Below are 15,711 nucleotides of genomic sequence, written 5' to 3'. Positions count from 1 at the left end.
GATAGGCCAATCAAAAGAGCTTCTTCTACATTCCTGTTTTCAAAAAAAATTTGCATTCAGAGGGTAGATTTTGTTTTTCTCTTTTAAAGGGAGAGGACTTGAGCTTGTTGAATAGGGGCACGTTCAGAGCACGCGAATCCTTGCTCTTTGCAGCGCGCTGATGCCATGGCCAGGAGGGCTGGCCCTTCAAGGGACAGTTAAAACGCTTAGGCATTTTTCATTAGATTTTTTTCGGACAATATTGCTAATATTCTTCGTAATTGCCTGAAATTGTTTTGATATATTTGCTCACATTGGGATTAAAAAAAGTCAGTCAGTGCATTGTGTTTGAATTAAAATGTTGTTCTGGACCTTGAAGTTATATAGGAGTACTCTTTCACCCTCCCGAGAAAGTATAAGAAACCCCCTTAGGTTCTTCCGTTTTTGTGTTACCAGCCTGCCTGAAGTCCGCACGCCGTCACTTGTGTTTCCCCTGTCGGGAACCCCTTCCTCTGTGTTCACCTGAACACGGCGTATCCAGCCTTCTGGCCCTGCTCAGCGCCGTCTCGTCCAGAAAGCTTTTCTGAACCTGCTTCACAGCATCTTTCCCTCTTATGGACTGTGCTCCACCTTGAGTGATAGGTGAGACTGTAGACCCATGGAAGTTAGGCAGCCTCTTATTCTTCTTTGGATTCTTAGGTCAAACTGCCTTGGCTGCGGTAATGTCTAATGCAGGTAGAGTGAAGGAATTAGTGTTGGTGGGATTTGACATTGCCGCTTTTTTTTTGGTGATGGTGGTTCCATCACCAGAAAAACGAAAGGAATTTCTCTGGAATACAAGCCAATATTGCTGCATCCTATTCGTCTGAAAGCGTCAGATGCAAAAGTAGTGGCTTTCCCAAGCTTTAAATTTATAGAACTAATCTAATTAATCAAATTCTGCTATGACTAATCCAGTATATTCATACTGTTATCCATCTAAAAGCATTTTTTATATCAGCTAAGGTAACGTTTAGTTCCTGCTTAAATATCAAGGCGGTTGTAGTTTGGAAGTCATCTGTGAATAAATGTGCAAGATCAGTACACATTGGATATATATGTTTGCCATGTGTTAGGAAAGAAAATTTTTTTGTTGAAGAAAAAGTGATGTTTATATACCAAGATGCTTTAAAAAATAGTTTGTTTTCTATGTCATTGAGTATCTTTCTGTTACCAAAGGGGATAGGGCAGGGGATAAATTAGGAGTATGGGATTAACAGATACACATTACTATATATAAAATAAACAACAAGGATTTACTGTATAGCACGGGGAACTATATTCAGTATCTTGTAATAACCTATAATGAAAAAGAACTTGAAAAAGAATGTGTATATATGAGAATCACTTTGCTGTACACCTAAAGCTAACAATAGTGTAAGTCAACAATTGTTCAGTTAAAAAACAAAAAACCAGCTTGTTCATGTTCAGAGAACTAATATCTAAATTTATATGGGCACGTTGGTTGGTTTTCTAAATATAGCTACAGTATTGCACAAACTGGCATTGTCCACTAATGATTGAGGAGGAAAAGGCCTTCATTCCCAGTCTCCCCATTCACTTATCGTTTGTGTGAATTTCTGTTTGGCTTCCTCTTCACCACGTGTAGCATCTGGCCAAGACTGTTACTGCTGGAGACGTCTAGTACTGATTTACATTTTCATGCGAACTTGTCTTAGAGCTGAAAGGTAGTGCAAAATGTATTTTGTATTTTGCAGGTTTAAAAATCATTTTAAACTATTCTAACATATAGTAGAGTCTAGGAAAAGATGTTAAGTCATTAAACCGTAGATGAGAAGCCACGTTTTACAGTAAAGAGAAAGTTGGGCTGGGAGTAGGAAACATACGCTTAATTACTGGCCTTTTCTTTTATAGGTTTTTGCATGGTTATTTAACCACTTAACTAAAGGCGTTCTTTATAGCATGTGGACTGTGGTATGATTAAATGTGTAAATGCAATAATATATTTAAAATTCTTTAACATGCAAATGTAACATCTTTTGAATGTAAGGTCCTGTTAGTGAGACTAGAGGGAGGGGATGGCTTTGTGTGGTATCAGCATGTCAGATGCCAGGACAGCCCTCAGTGTCGGCCGCGTGTGGAGTTAGGAAAGGTAGAGTGTCAGCAGGGCTCCCGGCTGGGCAGGTTGGCTGTCGCTCACCAGGAGGGGCAGACAGTGCTGTGAACCACTGGGGAGACCAAGGAAGATGCTGAGCTCCATCTTGGATTGTGTTTGGGGGTTCCGGGGGGCCGTCTGCGGGATGGTGTCCGCTTCAGATGGAAGCACAAGTCAGAAGCTCAGCAGAGGAGTCCAGGCCACAGATACACAGGCTTGAGAAATGAATCAGTCAGACCACAGAAACCGACCCTGGCTGATTTAAGCAGAAAAGGAATTCATTGAAAAGATGCTGGGCAGCGTACAGAATCTCGAGGAAGACTTAAGAACCAGGCTCAGAAAGCAAACAAGCAAGAGGGGACTTTGCAGCGAGAACCACAGCCAGAGCGTGTCCTGGAAGGAGACTGCTGAGGATGCCCCGGCCCCTGCCGCTCCCAGTCTGTGGTGGTTACGACCCCAGAACAGCCCCACCTCCTTCCTCCCTTGTGGCATCATTAGCCGCTGCCCTGCCCCGGGCCGGTGAGCCCGGCCAAGTCTAGGTCGTGTGCTGGCGCCCGGCAGCAAGCTGGGCCACTAAAACTAGGGCGGTTGACCCTCGAACATCTCGGGTTTGAGCTGTGCAGGTGAACTTAAACGTGCTCTCTTTCTATCGATACGGACTACACGATCCGCAGTTGATTGAACCTGTGGATGCAGAACCGCAACTAGGGGGCGGATCCTGAGGGCTGACTGTAAAGTTAATACAGACTTTTTTTTTTAAAATTTATTTATTTATTTATTTATTTATTTATGGCTGTGTTGGGTCTTCATTTCTATGCGAGGGCTTTCTCTAGTTGTGGCAAGTGGGGGCCACTCTTCATTGCAGTACGCGGGGCCTCTCACTATCACGGCCTCTCTTGCTGCAGAGCACAGGCTCCAGACGTGCAGGCTCAGCAATTGTGGCTCACGGGCCTAGTCGCTCCGCGGCACGTGGGATCCTCCCAGACCAGGGCTCGAACCCGTGTCCCCTGCATTGGCAGGCAGACTCTCAACCACTGCGCCACCAGGGAAGCCCAATACAGACTTTTGACTGTGTGGGGGCGGAGCCCCTGAGCCCCAGTGTTGTTCAAGGTCACCTGTCACTGGCCCTTTCACAGCTCAGCAGGGGTGACAGTGGCAAACCTGTGAATGTGATAGGAAGCTTAGATGCTGGACAGCCAGAAAAATCCAGGTGTCTGTATGGGAAGCATCACCCTGTTGGTGATGGGTGAGCCTAAGGGGTGAGTGTGATGGTCCAGAAAGAGTGAGAATTGAGGAAGGGTGCCCTGGGAGGGGTGAGCAGGGGGAGCCCCAGGGGTGGGAGGAAGACTGGGCGGGACGGCCTAGAAACCAAGGGAGGGCACTCGGGAGAGAGTAGCCCCGAGAGTGAGTCAGCGCGGCCCTCGAGGTCACAGCTTGTTACCCCTGGAGCCCTCAGCAAGAGCAGTCTCGGTGAGGGAGGGGGCGAGGCGGGAGAGAAGGGGGCCGCAGGCAGCGTGGGGGGGGCTCTGAGCCGGGCTCACCGTCCCCTTCAGCCACCGGCCGCGCAGTGGGCTGCATGGGCTTCGGCCAGTCACTCAAGCGCCCAGCGCGTCTGTGTCCCTGTGTGTGGAAGTGGGACACTAACAGCACCCACAGGGTGTGTGGGGCTACACGGGGTAAGCAGGCGCCTGGCACAGCGTCCGTGTACTGCAAGAGCTCAGTAGACGGGCTTGCGGTCACTGGTACCCTCACCGGCGGCTTGCTGCGGCGGGCGGAGAGGGCCGGGCGCGCGTGGGGCACATCAGGGCCTCGGAAGTGGACGAGAAAGACGGCGCGGGTGAGGAGATGGCGAAAACCCTGGGGAGGGCAGGACGGGGCTGGGAGGCCCTGGAATCAGCCCAGGACCCGCGCAGAAAGGCGCGGTGGGGGTCGTCCTTGAGAGAAGGAGCACCTCCTCTGTGGGTGGAGAAAGGGCATCAGCAACTCAGGGGACGGACTGCTGTGGAGGACTCTCGTCCTGGCCCTGGAGGGGTTGGCCATCAGCGCGCCAGGCGGCTTGAAATCCCAGATCTCTTGTCAGTGAGGCCGCCTCCAGCAGACCACTGTTGGTACTGCTCCAAGGACTCTCCTCGACTTTGACTTTGAAGCCCGGGGCTTCTGTAGTAGAAGAAACTAGGAAAATCGTCTACTACCAAATGACTTTTTCCCCCTCTGGGAATTTAATGGGGAAGAATACGGGTTTCTGCCTCCATTTTTTACCCCCCTGCCTCTTGGCTTGTGGCTTGCGGGGTCTTAGCTCCCCAACCAGGGATTGAACCTGCGCCCTCGTCGGGGAGAGCGCGGAGTCCTAACCACTGGACCGCCGGGGAGCCCCTCTGCCTCCATTTTTAAGCGATTCTTTGCGAATAGTTAATTTACCAGGAAGAATGACATTTCTAACTGAAGTAGACATGCCTGTGTATTTCATAGTTTTTTCCTTTCAGTGAACTTCTGGGGAGAAGTATTTTTTAAATTAAAAGTAAAGCAGAACCCAGCTTGTACTACCAAAATTATGCTGTAGAGTTTTATAACTCGTGTAGTTACAGAACTCATTTCACGCATCATGCAGCCTGGGCCGTTTGTTCTTCAACTGAAGGCCCTAGAGCTGGTACCGATGGACCCGAGGGGCACTCGGGGCAGCGTCAGTGCCATTGGTGAGGTTGTGCAGGCCTTGCCCTGCGGAGGCCAGTCCGACTGTGGGCAAGATTCCTAAGGGCTGCTGCAGGCTGGGGCTTCTTATATCTGTACAGGGGTGGGTTCCAGTTCCACTGCGTAAGGGAGAAGTACTGAATTCCTCCAAGGGCCCTGGGAATAGCAGCTGAGTCCTAGAAGTCCCTCTTGCCTGCTCAGGGTCCAAGGCGATTAACAATGCAGTGGCCTTGTCAGTGGCAGTGCCTTCTCAGTCTCAGGGCCGCCCTCCGGTCTGCGCTCTCCTTCCTCCCTGCTCACGCTGCCCCGCCCGGCGTTGTGCTCCCCACTCTGCATCTGGCTGGAGCCACCAGATGCTCAGAGGGTGTTCTCCGAAGTGACCTGTGCTTCCTCAAGCTGTTAGCTTGGCGGGAGGTGCCTTGGTTCAGTTTCCATTGAGGGTTGCTGTCGCTGGAGCCCCAGCCCTCGAAGCCTTTCCTGACTCTTTCAGTAAGTTTCTCCTCCCCTGCTCTTTGAACTCTCCTGAGCTTTGAGTTTTGCCTGTTGGCACACAAGCCCGGCCCGGCCTCCTGGATCACTGTCTTCAGGGGAGACTCTTCTGAGCTGGCCGCCTGCCCCCCCGTGCAGCTGGGCCACACCGACTTCAGCCGAGGGCTGTGAGGCTGGGGCCCGAGCCCCTGGGCCCTGATGCTCATTCCCAAGAGGAGGAGCATCGCGTCTGAAATGATGTGTTTTGGTTGGATAACATTGGTGAATGGCCAGAACAGTTGGTTATAGTTAATTCATTTTTATATCTAAGTTACTGGATTGAATTTTTTTAAAGGGTGTGTCTGATATTCGCAGATCGATTTAATTTTCCCAGGAAGGAGGACTGGGCATCCGAGTGCTTTTCTAAGGATCTTGGCATCATCCAGCCCAGCCCCCTCGATTTGCTGAAGAGGAGACCAAGCCTTGTGTCACGCGGGAGCTCCTGGCTGGGACCTGATCCAAGGTCTTCTCATTTCCAGTGAAATTTCTTTCCTCTTACTAGCCACTTTTTCGAACTGTGTTTCTTTGTTTTATATACAGAGAAAAAAGATGGCCAAAGTTAAAAAAAATGAGAGAGAAAGAAGATAAAAAAGTCAGGTAATCTTAGGCAAAGATATTCTTTCAAAAAAGCATGTGTGGAATTCCTTGTCCACATGTCCTGAAGCTGAGGGAAGGCGGGACTCTTTGCAGGAGGAGGGCATCTTCAGAATAAGTGGGCGTGGGACGGGGTCCACATAACAGGAGCGCCTCGCCTCAGTTTGCTGTCACTTTTATGTCTTATTTCTGTGCCTCGTTCCTGCTATAGAAGCAGAACAGGCTCGCTCTTATTTTTCTCTTTTAATAAAGGGCTTTTCCTTGTAATCATCTTGCAGATGGGGAAACGGTGAAAGTTAGAAATACGTGGCATGAATTTATAATTTAGTTTTACAAGATGCATGCCTTTATTTTATGGCAGATGTGGGGACTCCTAAGAGTACAAGAGGCCAGGTGGACTTCCACATAAAAGAATCATCCGTATTGTTAAGGGTACTGATGTGAAGAGGGTAATGCTGACTTTTGAGAGAAAAAGGCAAGGGAAGACAGTGTATCTTTTATTTCTGAAGCTCTTGAGGCTTAAGTTATTTCTTTGATGTTGTCGATTTAGAAATGAAAACTTTGGCATCTTTAAACACAGTATAATTTCCTAGCTAGCGCTGATATTTGAGGATAATTGTTGATGTCCGTAGTGGACTAAATTTTGGCAGTTTGCTGCTTTTTTCCCCCTGCAGTCTTTAATACTCGAGGTCATATGTATGTGCGTGAGATCTTTCCAGGTCAGTACCTGTGTCTAAAATGGTTTTATCTACGGGAACTCACTTTTTAACTCATATAGTGATGTTAAATCTCCTCGTACAACTTGATCTAGTTTCCAGATTTTAAAGTCAAGTGAGCTGAAACTGACCAAATGAGAAAGATAAATCTGTTCTGTGACTTTTAGGAAAAAATACGGACATGGTTTTATTTCTCCATTGTGAGGCCAAAAAATAGTTCCTTTGAAGTTTCTACCATACTGCTTTAGGTTGAACCTTAAATGTCTGATTTTCACTGAGTATGAAAAACTTCCTGATTGTGGGATTTAGAAAACTCTGTTATGGTGCGAGACAGCCCAGGTTTATATTTCGCTTGTTCTATTCAGAGATAATCACTACTACCCCATTTGGGACTTCTAAATCCTGAGCTCAGCTCTGACTCCACGCTCAGTTGGCCTCTCCATCTGTTCTCATGCTTTTCCTGTTAGATGACAGTCATCCTCTTAGTAACACGATCTAATATTTATTGCACTTAACTATGTGCCAGGCGTGTAGCAAAGGCATTATTATTTCATTTTAACCTCATGATAACTATAAGGTGGATACCGTTGTTATTTTCATGTTACAGACACTAAGGCTGGGACTTCTGAAAAGTTAAGTGACGGCTTTGGGTCTCAGCTCTGAAGCCCTGCCCCTCTCCTGGCAGGTGACACTGCCTTGGTTCCTTGGGTAGGTCATGTGAACTTGGATGGACTTGAACTCCATGCAGGGTTCAGGTTTCTGACCTGGATAGACAGATCTGCATTGGAATTTTGGCTGTGCCTCTTCGTAACTATGTGATCTTGGGTGGATTACTTAAATCCTCCAAAACCTTGTCTTCATTCAGAGGTTGTGTGTGAAATCTGATGATAAACCCAATTTCAGTACCCAAGGCAGGAAGAAGACTCTCATTAGTTACTTTACTTTTTACTAATACAGTAGGCTGACTTTTCTAAGATCATTCTTGGCATATGAAGTTGCCTGTTTTCTTCTCCTTCTGGAATGCTGAGCCCTGACCATCTCTGTCTGGAGTGGGGGTGACTGCGGTGCGTCTGATGTTGGCAGCTCTTTATGTCGCCTCCTGTGGCTTTTTAAAACATTTCTGGAGGCAACTGGGTGTGTGTTTGTGGCCTTTTTTGCAAGCAAGTCATGGAGTTAGTACTGGCCTTTTGGGGCTTGAGAGAGCCCAGTAAATAGCATACCTCTCACCTGCCCGAGCTGGACATGAGGGAGGAGGTTGGCAGATGGACACTGAGGTCACCTTTATTATTAATACAGTTGATGCTGAGGTAGAATAAAGGAGATACAGATAAGAGATAACAGAGAAAGGATTCTTAGGAGAGGGGATGGAGGAAGGGAAGCTTACACAGAGGCAGAAAAGTGGAGAGAGGAAGAAGAGATTGCAACCAGGATTCTTCCTGTGAGATGAGGATTTTGGAAGGGGTTCTCTGTATTGTTTGCACCTTCAAGAAAAATGGGAGAGGGGCTTGCTGAAGCTCACAGCGTTTCTATGGGCCGGCAAGTTTCAAACTCAAATGTCTATTCCTGGACCAACCTCTGGACTGTGCTTGGTGGAGGGCTACTTTGCGGGAGGAGAACATGGAAAGATTGTATTTTGGAAAACTTACTTGAGTCTCTGAAAACAGTTATGCATGCTACATTTAGGAGCTTCTCCAGTTAAGTATTTTTGGAGTACATGGCTTTTAAAATGTCCTGTGACACTAAGTGAAGTAAGACAGAGAAAGACAAATATAGCGCTTATATGGGGAATCTAAAAAAAAAAAAAAAAAAAAATACAGATGAACTGATTTACAAAACCAAAACAGACGCACAGACTTAGAGAATGAAATTATGGTTACCAGGGGAGAGGGATGGGGGAGGAGGGATAGATTGGGAGTTTGGGATTGACAAGTATACACTACTATATTTAAAATAGGTAACCAACAAGGACCTACTGTTTTGTTTTGTTTTTTTAAAAAAAGAATTTCATAAAAGAAATGTCGTATGACAGTTAATACTTTTTTGATACACACGTGTATATATTTTATATTTATATATATTTTTACAGATATTTTGTATTTTATGTCTTTAAGTATGTGTATATATTGTTATAGCTTATTTTTTAATGTCTTTATATGTTTTTTAGTATTTTAATTTCTGGCTTTTGGTTCTGAAGGAAAATGAAATCATAGTAATGATTAACAACTGCTGAAAATATGACCTGCCGTATGAGATTTTATTTGATTGTTAATCTTAAAAATACAGACCTGGTGATGGTTTCAACCTTGGGGAGCAACCCTGGCTATGCTCCCGATCCTTTCCCTGTTACAACTTGTCTAACGAGTGTAGAGGCCGAAGCTCCCTCCCTCTGCAACCCCTTACCCTCAGCCCCCGTCCTTGTGTGTCTTTTCTTGATTTGGGGTTTGTGAAAATAGATATGTTTCCTGAATTCACCCAGAAATGAAGCCTATTAAAAATTAAATTTATCTCCATTTTTTATCTGAATGCTTATAGAATCTATATATTTAGTATGAAGTTATACTAACCATAATCTAAGAGTATCTTAAATTTTTGCAGCTGTAGAATTATATTAGACTTCGAATAATTCAACTTTAACATTTAAAATCTAGTTCAGACTCCTTTATAAGGAAGTAAAATTATATCTCATGAGAGCTATCGGCCTAAGTATATCCTCTTAACTCAGCATTCGAATTTTAAAAGTACAACAAAAATTAATCTGTCTTGTCTTTTCTTTTTTAGCTTCTCAGACAAGCTATTTAGTGGAAAAGCTTTACATTTTCAGCCATCAGTTCTAGATTTTGGAGTTCAGTAAGTATCTTCTCTTTATAATTTTAAATAATTTATTATTTACACTGTTTGCTTTCAGGATATCTCTTATGTATATGTATGATGTTAAATATATTTTAAATATATAGATAATATCAAGAGAGATTGATCCTAGAACTTGTTAAAAGGAACATTTTTGTGAAAAGGAGAGTGTAAGAGTTGTTTTAGCCCTTTCTTTAGTTTTTAATGAATGTACCTTATAATTTAAGTTGATAGTAAGTCCTTGTTTTTTCTGAAACAAAGCAGGTTATTTTATAATGAAAAACTCTACATATTGATGGTTTCTGAATTTTTAAAATTAGATTCACATATTCACTCAGTTTTTACTGCTCCTTATGCTTTGGGATTCAAAAGTGTACATACATTACTATGATTGAGGCTTTGGAAACAAGTTAAGTGGGGAAGACAGCGTGGAAGCTGTAATTCCTTGTAGTACATCTTGTTGAGAACCATGAGATGAAGGGGATGTGATCTGAGTGTCGGTTGAGGGACTGATCTGGGAACTCAGAGAAATTAAGGAAGAGAAGGGTGAAGCTGTGCTCAGGAGGGAACGTCAGGACTCAAGTTGGTTGTAATGAAGTGTTAAGACTCCCTGGATGCAGAATTTTGCTGCACTGAGTAGATGTAATTTCACGTTAGTAGAGTTTCTAGGTGGAAGTAAAAGAGTGTTTCAGGATTAAAAACTCTGCTTGTTTTAGCAGCCTGGAACATCACTTCAGTTTTATGAAGAACTTTTTTGAGTTTCAAGAAAAGTTATGTGAGTGACATAACCCCGGTGCTAGGAGAGCATCTGGGGTGAGTTAGTGGTGGTCTCCTGTGTGCGCGCCTTTAGTCCCCTGGTTTCCTTCCTTCCATTTCCTTCTGATCATCAAAATATCAGAGCTGCCATGAAGAATAGTGAATTTTAAATTTAAAAGCACATTGTTGAGCCTTTTAAGGAGAGTCTGTAAAAGGAAGAAGTGATAAAAGTGCAAAGGGAGCTTGCTGATTTTACAAGATTCTAGGCGTCTACTTTTTTGTTTTTGAATTTTTATATTTTTATTCTTAGGTAAAGAATGAGGTTTTATAATCAAACCTCACTGATTTCAAATTCTGAGTTCACTTTGCTTTTGTCAAAAGTATTGTAAAAAGAAATTTCAGTGCAGGACCTACTTTAAAGTGTATGTTACAGATCGGTAGATATAACAAGATGGATAGTAGTAAATACACTTAGATTAGGATAACAATTCCAGTTCATGGGACACTGGCTGTCCATAGTATATTTACTCTTCAGTAATATAAAAAAATCCTACAGTCGTCAGTGCACATGATTGGATGTATGTATGTATTATCTGTGTATGTTAATTAGCTCTGCACATCAATTTCTGGTTCTAATAGCTGGAAGCATGTTGAAAAGAAATGTTTCAAGTTCTTGATTTGAAAAGGTTACTGAGTTTTAGACTTGAATCACCTTTGGATAATTCAGTTTTGTTTCTGTAGTAGTTTATAGCTCTTAAAGTACAATCTTGTCTCCTGTGAGTTGAGTCTTAACAGCAATCCTGGAAGGATATTGGAAGTAGGTGTTGTCTAAGAGGGAGAATCATTTCCAAATATCTCTGTATTGGAGCATGTACTACAAATGCTCCTATATCTGTTGCTGAGAAGTAATGCAGTTTTCCCAAGGTCATTTTACTGGAAGTGACAGAGTAAATCTTTTGATTTCTAAGCCAGCATGTACCATGCTATTTTTCTCATAATTGAGATCCAGGATATGGTTATGGGAATAAATTATTTTTGCTGAAGTTAAAAAAACTCTCAATAATAACAAAATATAGCCTAAATCAGAACGCTTTTTAAAAATAAGTCAGGTTTTACCTTGCATCTAACAAATGGTCTAATCCATAGGCATTAGATACACATTTTAACCAGAGAGTTCTCATTTCTTCACTGCCCTAGGTCAGGTTTTGCTATTGTTTATTTTGGCATTGACCTTGAGCAAACCTCATTCCTTCTTATAGTTCTGGTTTCCCTCTAGGATGCAGAATCAGGATCATGTTATTCAGTTGCCCTCTGCCTACTTCTTAGGGTTTATGTTAAGGGTTAATATTCTGCTGGTCCTGAGATTAAAAGTGCTAATCATTCATAAGAAATTTTAATCATTCTTTTGTAGTATTAAATTAATAGAGTATCTTCCAGTTGTCACTAGTGAAGGAAATTCTTATCCTCATAACACTTTTAAAAATAGAATTTAAAAAAATAGGATAAAAATAGTACCATGGTGACTAGGTTTCAGCCAGCATTCTCTGTTAGGTCTGGTGAGGTTTCTGGTGGATACAGCCACTGGGCTCTGTTACATTGCAGTTTTGTGGTCTTATTTTTTAAGGTGCTTCTCGGGGAGACATTTGTACCCTTTGAAACTAAAAATCTTGTATTCCAATTATGTGAAGGAAACAAAAGCTTTGAGGATAAGTATTAATAACTTTGCTGATTGATTCATATTATTCACGTAAAACCTAAAGTCATGGACGTTCTTATTTATTTAATTTAATTGAGGGAAAAGGCAGATGTGAGCCTAGTACTCCTGACACAGGGCTTTCTGAGGTGCTATGATGGTATAAAAAATTTTTAGTTGTTTTATTTAAGAACACTCTAAAAAAAATCAAAGTTTTAATCACACTTATTGTATTTTATTTGTAACTGGCTGTTAAGGACTTTTAAAATACATATTGGACATACTAAGTCTTCAACTAAGACTTGTGATTAAAAGTAGAAGGAAAAGCTGAAAGTAAAATTCCAAGGATTTGATGGCACTAATACAGTATTTTGGAAATCCTATTGTATATAAGAGAAACAGCATGCACTTAATTTTTCCTAAAGCACACGTTTTTTTAAAATATTCAACTGTGAACCCCTAGTTTTTTTTTTTTTTTTTTTTTTTTGCGGTACGTGGGCCTCTCACTGCTGTGGCCTCTCCCACTGCGGAGCACAGGCTCCGGACGCGCAGGCTCAGCAGCCATGGCTCACGGGCCCAGCCCCTCCGCGGCATGTGGGATCTTCCCGGACCGGGGCACGAACCCGTGTCCCCTGCATCGGCAGGCGGACTCACAACCACTGTGCCGCCAGGGAAGCCCCCTAGTTTTTAATATAAGAAAAATTGGAACAAAATGAGAGAAACACAAACATAATGTAGATGATTTTTTTCCCTGTATTTAGAATATAGTTTCATTTCTAGGCCATACTAAAGAGAACCGTTTATTTGGGTCTCTGCCACTGAGGGTGTTAAAACTGGAGAGATGACGCCAGTGAAATTTTTACTGGCTCTCTATTTATCACAACACAGTTTAACTGGAGTGAATTTGGTATTGGGTGGTAGCAATCAGAGTAAACGATTCGAGGGAACATCGCAGGTAGCTCCAGGCAGCTGGGCTAGAAACTGGCCCCTTTCCTCTTGCAGTTCTTTTGTCAGAGCCCACCTTGTAGGTGGAGAGCCCTGCAGAAAAGATTCAACATCAAGGTTTCCATTAGTTAGGGTATTTGCGGAAGAGCAGAGATTCTTAACTCTGAGGGTCATGGAAAGTTTTGAAAGTATGTATAACACTTTTGTGTGCATATTTGTGGATAGAGGAGCCAAAGCTTTCATTAGAGTTTTCTGAAAGACTCATGATTTAAATGAATAACAGCCAAAGCCAGAAGGTGCTGCAGAGCTTTCATTTTTCTCGGAAGAATGGTGTTTAACAATTAAGTTTTCTTTTATAAGGCTTAATACAGTCTCTTTGCCAGTTGAAATCCATTCCCCCCAAAAGTATCTTTAAATTTATTACTCAGAAAATGAACCCTAAGAAGATTGACTTTTTCTATAAGTACAGTTTCTTATCTAAACATATTTCCATTTGCATTAGAGACCCATGTCAGAGAGATACCTAGTTCCCCCTAGGTGTTTTTTGGGAAGCATTCAATGGCCTAGATGGGTTGAATTCTTCTAATACAAAAATCAGTGGGGTGATACTGTGGGTTGGCGTGAGTGTCCTGTAAAAGAAAGGATTAAAAATTTTTTTTGACTGTTGTGGATAGAATGCTTTATTAACAACAGGATTGTTGCTTTTAACTTTGTAATGAAGTTCAACAGCTTTCTGGGTTTAGAGTGTATATATGGATGGATGGATGATTTTGTTTATAACCATACAATCCCTTGTGTTTTTTCCTTGTTCGCCTCCTAGGTTCCTGGGACACCCTGCAGCAAAGATTCTCTATGCGTATAACCCTAGCAGGGAGAGCGAGGTCGTGGTGAATTCCGTGTTTACAGCTGCGGGACATTTCCATGTGCCTCCCGTTCACTGCAGGGTGAGTGTGGACGCGTCTTGGAAGCTGTGCTGTGGCGGGCCGCCAGCTCTTCTTGCTTTCTTTGCCTGTAGTTTTTTCACTTTCTGTTGCCTGTCTCCCCTTTTTCTGCTCCCCAGACGCGTTCCTTCTATGTGTTTGCTTTAGCATTTATTTTTTCAGTTGTTCAGATTCATAATTTTGGTGGCTCTTGATTACCTATGTGGAAAAAAAAAGTTTAACGCATTTAAACTAGGTAGTAATGCATGTGTATTCAGTACGACTTTTTCATACTTAAAGAACCTTAATATTACTTGTCTCGTAGTGACTACCAGTGCTGAAGCATTTAGTAACTAGTAAAGTTTACAGTGGTGATCTCTTCACCTGGCGAGCGTGCTAGGATGGTTAGGACTCTTTTCTAAATACAGGCCTAAGGGGGGTGAGTGGTTCCTTGTGAAGCTAATATACACCATAACACAGAGCTCAAAACCCTGATCTTCTAATAGTTTTAACTTAATTTAATTTAAAAAATTTTTATTTATTTTTTTGGCTGCATCGGGTCTTCATCGTGGCAAGCGGGCTCTTTGTTGGGGAGCGCGGGCTTCCCTCTGGTTGCGGTGCGTGGGCTCAGTAGTTGTGGTGCGTGGGTTTAGTTGCCCCGTGGCATGTGGGATCTTAGTTCCCCGACCGGGGATTGAACCCGCATCCCCTGCATTGGAAGGCGGATTCTTTACCCCCGGACCATCAGGGAAGTCCTTAATAGTCTTAATTTTAGTAATTCAATTTAACTTTAAAACTTTTAAAAGGTCTTTAACTTTAATGGAGATCCAGCTTCCTACTAGAGTTTATTTTCTTCACTATCCCCATTTTTTTTTTTTTTTTTTTTAATACTGGGACTCAGGAAGTGGAGTAAGGGGAGCCCACTATTTTGATCATGACAGTCTGTCCAGATAAACGCTGTCCCTGACTTTTACTAAGTAGCAACATGTCGGTACACCGGTGGTTCTCTTTACTTAAGTGGAGGTGGAAGTGTGTTAGACACAGGCCCTTGAACACATGGGGGAGGAAGAGGAGGGTAAAGGAAAGGTATGAGGCACATGGCTCCACTCGGGGTGAAAGCTGTCTTGCCCTAAGTCCACAGTGTGTTCTTTGATATTTTCTCTTAGACTGTTGGATGTTGATCTGTTTGGACATTCTCGGGGATTCATGATATGCATAAATCAAGGGTGCAAGAATACACAAATATCTGTTAACAGGAATTGTCAAGAAGAAAGTCTGTGAAAGACAGTTTGTCAAAGAGGGGCCATTCCAAGTGGCTAATGAGGTAGCTTTCTTTCAGGTAATTCCAGCAATGGGGAAAACGTCCTTCAGAATTATTTTCTTACCTACTGAAGAAGGAAGCATTGAAAGTTCTTTATTTATTAATACCTCCTCCCATGGAGTTCTTTCTTATCATGTAAGTAGCTTTTTCTGTTGGTCATATAATTTGGCTGTTGACGTAATGAAGGAGTTTGGATGTTAAAGAAAAGCCTTTTGGAAATGTTGCCGCCTAGTTTATGTCAGTCAAGTATCAGGCTGCTTAGTTGACGTCCAGCTAACCAGCCCTCCTCCTTTCTCTGCCTCACGGGCCAGGTGGCCATCTTTCGTGCAAAGTGCACGGCTGGAATGTACCTTGGATCTTGAAAGGGTATCAGAACAAAACAGAGAAATCTATCGGACGGTTTTCTAGTATAAAATATAATGGGGTTTCAAAACTCACGACGCTCACCTCCAGCAGTACAGGGATAGGAAGCTTGTGAGGGCAGCCCCTGGGGGTTTTGCTTCCTCCTCTCCTGGGCTCAGGACTGTTTCTGCTCTGGGGAAACGGACTGCATGCTTGGGGGCCCGTCC

General features: G+C 43.1%; 1 protein-coding gene across 5 annotated transcripts in view; it reads left to right on the top strand.

The window, feature by feature from the left end:
• The window catches only part of TMEM131L (transmembrane 131 like), a 161,996-nt gene that overhangs the window by 64,769 nt on the left and 81,516 nt on the right, over positions 1-15,711 (top strand). For all 5 annotated transcript variants that reach the window (XM_082611150.1, XM_082611149.1, XM_082611148.1 and 2 more), the window contains exons 4-6: positions 9,439-9,507; positions 13,722-13,845; positions 15,161-15,277. In XM_082611150.1, coding sequence (XP_082467276.1) covers positions 9,439-9,507; positions 13,722-13,845; positions 15,161-15,277 — 310 coding nt within the window. The remainder of the gene's footprint in view (positions 1-9,438; positions 9,508-13,721; positions 13,846-15,160; positions 15,278-15,711) is intronic.

The sequence above is a fragment of the Mesoplodon mirus genome (assembly GCF_964341445.2).
Source record: "Mesoplodon mirus genome assembly, chromosome: 2".
NCBI lineage: Eukaryota > Metazoa > Chordata > Mammalia > Artiodactyla > Ziphiidae > Mesoplodon > Mesoplodon mirus.
Note: the sequence above shows the minus strand (reverse complement) of the source record. Positions and strands in the feature narration are given on the sequence as shown.